The following is a 6460-nucleotide window of genomic DNA, read 5'->3' as shown; positions in this document are numbered from 1 at the left end:
CTCTAATAGATGAATTATGAAAATGAAGATAATTCATATATTTAGATTTTGCCTTTGGCTAGTGGAAATTCCAATGAGTAAGTTGGATAAATAAAGAGTAGCTTTTCTCATGGCAAGTTATTTCTATGGATTTAAATTAATGGCTTTTCGGATTTTCAATGCCCCAAGTTCATTTCAATGACTAATTGATAAACACCACCAACCTAAGAGTAGTGCTGGCTCGTTGAGTGCATAATGGAGTCAATTTGTTCACATATCCAAACCTCCTCAACATCAAATAAACACCTTGTTTATTCAATAGAGCTCGCTTGAAGACATAAATTGATAATAATATATACTAGATACTCATCTTCTTAGTTTTACTATAGCTTGAGGTAATTCACATTCAATATTTGAATAACAACCACATGATTGATTATTAAAATGATTCAAATTCAATACCTTAAAAGTGAGAAGATATTTAAAATTGAATGTTGCTTCATGTTGTATAATATTAAAGGAAAGGTAATCTCTACAAGCTTGAAAATGCACGTTATTATATAATGTTAGAAGCTAATAGTACTATATCTTTATTATAGTAATAGATCCTTGTTAGTGATGCCTGTGTCAAGGAGAAATTTATGAATTAAGAATAGAGAATTTTTCTCTTAGTTGCCAAAGCCAACAAAATTTCTATGCCTCTATAAAGCTTGTAACATGTTTTGCTAGGCTTCGCCAGCGAAATATAGAGAACAGCTTGTCTCAGTGTGTCCAATTTTATTTTTAGTGTGAAGTGAGGTTCTAAGCAATGTATTCATATTGTTGTCATAAAAAAAATCAGTGTGCAAAAATATGAGGATAGAACTATAGGTGATAAGGGGTTGGAGAGAAGGATGCCATTCCTATGCAACTTGGTGGTGGTGGGGTTGGTGTTGGTATTGGCGTAGGTGTTACTTGTGTTACTGGCATGGTGGGACCCTCTAAGTGGCATTTAACTTCAAAGATATAATACAATTGGCTAAGAATCCATGCAAGGAATGTGAAGGCTGCTGCTGCTGCAAATATGCTGCTTCTTATCAACTCACAACTTGGCACCACAGTGCCTGCCACCACCTTTGTCCTAGTGCGAAGAGAATTGCGATTTGCACCTGCTAGTAGCAGGATCTCAGCAATCCCAAAGAACAACCTAAGGATCAATGAACCAAGTATAATTTATTGACATGTGAGAATTATATACAAAGCTCCCTTAGTGTCTTTAGAAAGCCTCTAATCTTATTACCTTTATAAATTGTTTATGCAAGGTGAGTATAATAGATTAGTATCATCATAATGTTGTATAGAAGTTACTTTTTATATTCAAAATGTAAATCACAAATGCATCAAGTCATCTTAACTCATTGTTGCATAATATCATTTCTAGTTTAGAATAGGGTTGGTATGGCTTCTTGGGGAGTTCAGTCAAATATATGTATGTGTCATGTGGGTTCAACATAAAGGATTCTTAAAATACCATTTTTGCACATTTTTTACGTATAAAAGGGTCCCATATAAAGGAGTTACTTACAGGTTGAATAAAAAAGGGTTATGTTTTATTAAGGAAAAATCCACATATAAGGATTTTTACAAATAGGCCTTGAATGCATGTGATATAGAGGGTATATATATAGTGAATTCCCCGGGCATGGCTTGTGGTTATAAACCCTAAAATGATCTCACCCTAAACATGCTTAGGATAAGGTAAACCCTTGTGGCACTACAAGATAGAATAGCTCCTTTAGGGGTCAACACACAAATATGAAGGGGACATGTTTTTAGATCTTAGAGCACACATAGGGCACAACATCCATAGGGCATGTACCCAAGGATTTGCACCTTTAGTTGTAGTAATATTAGACAAGATGATGAATCCTAACATGAGAGATTGGGGAAAGTGTAAAGGCACATTTGAGTCTACGATTAGACTCATTTGTAGAGTACCTATTGGAGTACTTGTAGAGTATTAGTATCAAGTTGAGATAATTAACCCTAATGTTGGTCATTGTTACAATTATCAGCATTGGGCAGAACTGTAGTGGCACATATGAGAGTACACTTCGGTTCATTTGAATATCTAATGCAGAACTTATGTAGTATGAGTATGACAATTAGGAAAATTAATTTTGTTATGGTTGGTGTTTTTGTGTAGTATTGGCGTGGCAATTAAGATAATTGATTCTGTAATGGTTGGTATTAGCATGACAGTCGGGATTGTTAATTCTATTATGCCGTTGTCATGAATGTTGACTGCATGATTGATGTCATTGCTGCCAGTAGGATTGTTAATATGACATTGTTATTTATATTAGATGAGCGATGTTAATGTGGCGATGCGATGATCCGATAGGTTAATACCAGCACAAGACGAGAGAGAGGACGGCGCAGAGCCTCGCAGCACCGGGCATGTGGGGGATGCCGCAACAGAAGCATCGGGTGGCGCCCATCACGATCAGCGTCCCGATCAGCAGCAGGCAGAAGGCGGCCGCCGCCATGCCGCTGGCTGAGTCCGCACTGTACTTGCAGTACCAATAGTTCCCGCTGTCGTCGAACTCCCAGTCCACCTGTTATATAATGATCAGGATTCAGTATCACAATTCTTATGATCTATCCCTACTAAACTCATTAACGTCCAAACAAAATTAACCCATAATCACCAGTCAGGGTCACAATAATCAATCCATAACCACATCAGATATCGTACAAAACACATGATTAGAATGATAACCATGCAATCCTCTTGATTATACAAGCAATGAGAGGTATCTGCAAACACATGATTAGAATGATAACCATGCAATCCTCTTGATTATACAAGCAATGAGAGGTATCTGCATCCAGATTCCAGCCTGATAAGGGCAATCTCTGCAACCAGCTGATAATGATCTTAATAATAGTATGGCGGTCGAGATGATGCGGATTCCTTCGATAGGAATAATATCATTCACTCTTTGGAACAAGAAGAGTAATCGCAGAACAACGGCTAGTAATGCGAGCTAGGATATTCGTAAAACGCTAGAAGAAGTATTGTCATCATAGAATATTATCGATCTTAATTAGCCACAGGACCACTACGTCTCCATTAGTAATTATTGTCAATCTCAGAATAGTGGCTACCATAACCATCTAATAATTATCAATCCCCTTGCCAGAGTAGCGGCTACCCCAACCATATGACCGACTTAATCATGCGATGGATAAATATGGTATCTAATGATACACTAATTCGCATTCCAGAATAGTGGCTATGATCTTGACCTTATCATGTACCCTTAATCCAAGAGTAACGATTACTGCAATACGCAATGGCACCAATGCACTAATGATTGTAGAGTGATCTTGTATAGCCTAATTAATCAGAGAATGAGGATTATCGCCTATCGCAATGCGTGTAAACGACATGAGACCTATGATAATAGAACGACCTCATGATATAACCCTAATCATGGAATTGACGATGATTATTGCATTAAGTGCGTAATAATCGCATGATGCTGCTGATAAATATGCTCTGATTAATCTGATCAAGAAGCAGACCTTGTTTCTCTTGGACTGTGCCCCGAGGGCCAGGCCAAACGAGATAACGTCGAAGACGGAGGAGATGAGGAAGACCAGCCATATGGGCTTGTCCATCAGCAGTTCGTTTTGTATGGCCCTGAGGATAGCCGCGCGATTATCCAGGGTCATAATACTATAATTCTGCTGCTCCCCTGATCAAATACAGCGCTAGCGTCGTACTGTTATAAGTCTTGTATTATGGTCGGATTGTAATTCCTTGTTGCAGATGATCATACAACAAACAATTGCTTTACATGAATTCCTTCATCAACATGAAGTAACTCACGCAGAGGTTAACTATCAGCCCTTATAATGGTGCAGCAGTACTCTGTGTGTGGCAATAAGAATTAGCTGCATCGGTATTCATCCTTCCCCTCCCTTGACGCCCGTTAACTGCCCGGGGTGCAAGTTTCTAGCGGTTTGGCAATCAATCCCGAGCTATTTTCAAAATTGTAAACTTCACAAGATTAAACATCTTAATAAAGTTCAAGTAAAGTTACTCTACCACTAGATATAGCTCTAAAGGCCCTAGTGTAATTTGCTTACAAGAAGAATTCCTTCACATATCATGCCATTAATAACATTATAAACATTTGTTGTCCTAGGTCAAAGCCCATTTCTTTGCCCAACTCCCTTCACAATACTCTTAAAAAAGTGTTTTCTACTTCATTTGGAACTCAAGGGTTGCACTTGCAAAATGCAAGTCTGCCACGTGAGCCCATCAAAAGGGGTTTTTAAGTGATAAAATTTCAAAATTTTAATGAAAACACCTTTGTGAGGGAATGCTAAATCCTACTTGGAAAAAGAACCTATAAGTTTCTTTAAAAAGAGGGTCTTGTTATTGGTTCATGACCTATAAGTAAAGGGTGTCTTTAAATACCCCTTCAATGCACAACTTTTCTTGATGAGTTGTGCTTCATGTTACTATGAATAGCTAACATCATGGTGAGGATTTTGTTATAAAGATACCTCTACATATTTAAAACTTTACATACTAACAGTATAGACCTTAAATGCTAGAGATTCTCTTAGCACTAAGTTTGGCTAGGAGCTTCATGTGAAGGGAAATCATTAAAGAAAGGGGTCTCTAATTGGACAATTAGGACACACATCTCATTAATATGTGAATTTAATAAGCCAATCTTTTTGCAAGTGAAAAGAAAATAAATATTCAACTACCCTTAGGAGATTTGATATATGTAAATCCTTACAACTCCCTTCCTATCATGTGTATTCACTGAAGGTCTAATTTAAAAACCCCCTTATTTGTAAATTTATCATGAATAAAACATGCAATTTTTCTATTGGACTTATGAATATATTGATTAAATGATATCCTCTTGTATGTAGAAATGTCTTAAAAAATGATATTTTGAAATTGCCTTATGGTAAATGCATGTTCACCCCCTATTAAAAAAACTATGTATATTCTAGAAGCAATTTAATGTCCATCAAAACCAAGGCCTTTTAGGTTTCAATGAAATGTCCAGTCACCAATAAGGTCTCTTTTTTGCTAAAAATAAGAGAAACATATTCAAATGTATTATGCATGGTCCTTAAAACTAGTTTTGCAACTAGGTTACACAAGTGTTGTTATAATGTTAATAAGCCTTGGGATCTATATGAATATAGAGACAACTCTTGTTGTGGGAGGACTTGTAAGAATCACTATACTAAACACACATACAATAGAAATAAGGAAAGGTCATTCAAACACAAAGAAGAGAGATGGAGACCAAGATGTTTTCTTACTGTTCCTTTTTTTTGGGCTAGACTATAATGTATATGAAGTATAGATAAGGTATAACATAACAAAAGTTGGTGCTATAACTAAGCCACTTGTAAGTAGATGTAACTAGTCAGATATAATAAATGATGAGTTAGTGGATATGTGAAGGTTATGGTGACCACCACATGCTAAGTGTAGACATGCAGTTTCATCTAGCTAAGTGGTCGATCATCAATGTTCTCATATGTGGAGCTTGCAAATACAACACTCCCCTTCAACTTGAACTACATCTATGCAACTCCAGGTAAGCTTCTGAATATTTGAAGCTTCTCTACATCCAAATCCTTCAAAAAATATTAGTTACCTAGTCCTATGTGTGTTGATATACACCAAGTTAATCTCACATGCAAGTACCTTTTCTCTCATAGAATGATCACACACCTCAATATATTTTGAATTAATATGGAATATAGGCTTTCTATCCAACTATATCTTTCTCATATTCTCACCTCACATTGTCAAAATGAATGAAAACTAGATCATGCACTTAAATATCCAAAAAATCAACTAGTACATTCTATAGTTATACCACCTCACATGCTATCATAATAACACCTCTACACTCCACTTCCATATTGGATAAAGAAAATGTATGTTACATTTTATTGCTCTAGGTAATCAGAAGCACAAGAAAACAGAACCATATCGATGTCAATTTTTGATGAAAATTACCAGTGTCGCTAAAAGCATTGCTATATTTGTCACTATTTGTCTTATTATATGCATCGCTATATAGTGATACTTTGTGATGAAAATAGTGACGCTTTGCTATGCATATTGTGACATATATAGCGATAGCATACTTTAAAAAAAGAAACATTGAAAACATGAGTGTAGCATTTTTATAATAAACGAGCGAGGCACACACACACACACAGAGGTTGCTGCCACCACTACCACATCCACAAAGAAAAAGGAGAGAGGCATGAAGGAGAAGAAGAAGGGAAGCTACAAAGGATAAGAAGAAGGAGGAGGGAAGCACAAAGGGATTCTTCTTCAAGCCTTTGAGGTAAGTTATGCATTGTCTTTTCTCTCTTTATTTTTCTATTTTCTCTTTCTTTTTGTTTATAGAGAGATGCATAGAGAGAGAGGGGGGCGAGA

The 6460-nt window shown here is 36.4% G+C and overlaps 1 protein-coding gene across 1 annotated transcript; it reads right to left on the bottom strand.

The window, feature by feature from the left end:
- Nucleotides 1–632: 632 nt before the first annotated feature.
- LOC148019451 (uncharacterized) lies at nucleotides 633–3975 on the bottom strand. Its single transcript, XM_087701599.1, has 3 exons — nucleotides 3550–3975; nucleotides 2371–2576; nucleotides 633–1165 (listed from the first exon to the last, which is right to left on the bottom strand). Exons 1-3 carry the CDS (start codon nucleotides 3697–3699, stop codon nucleotides 844–846), a joined length of 678 nt encoding a protein of 225 aa, XP_087557725.1. The 5' UTR covers nucleotides 3700–3975; the 3' UTR covers nucleotides 633–843.
- Nucleotides 3976–6460: the final 2485 nt, after the last annotated feature.

This window comes from Lygodium microphyllum, chromosome 20, assembly GCF_053477565.2.
Source record: "Lygodium microphyllum isolate KBCC chromosome 20, Lygodium_microphyllum_v1.1.10, whole genome shotgun sequence".
NCBI classification, from domain to species: Eukaryota; Viridiplantae; Streptophyta; class Polypodiopsida; order Schizaeales; family Lygodiaceae; genus Lygodium; species Lygodium microphyllum.
This window is presented reverse-complemented; position numbering and strand designations above follow the sequence as displayed.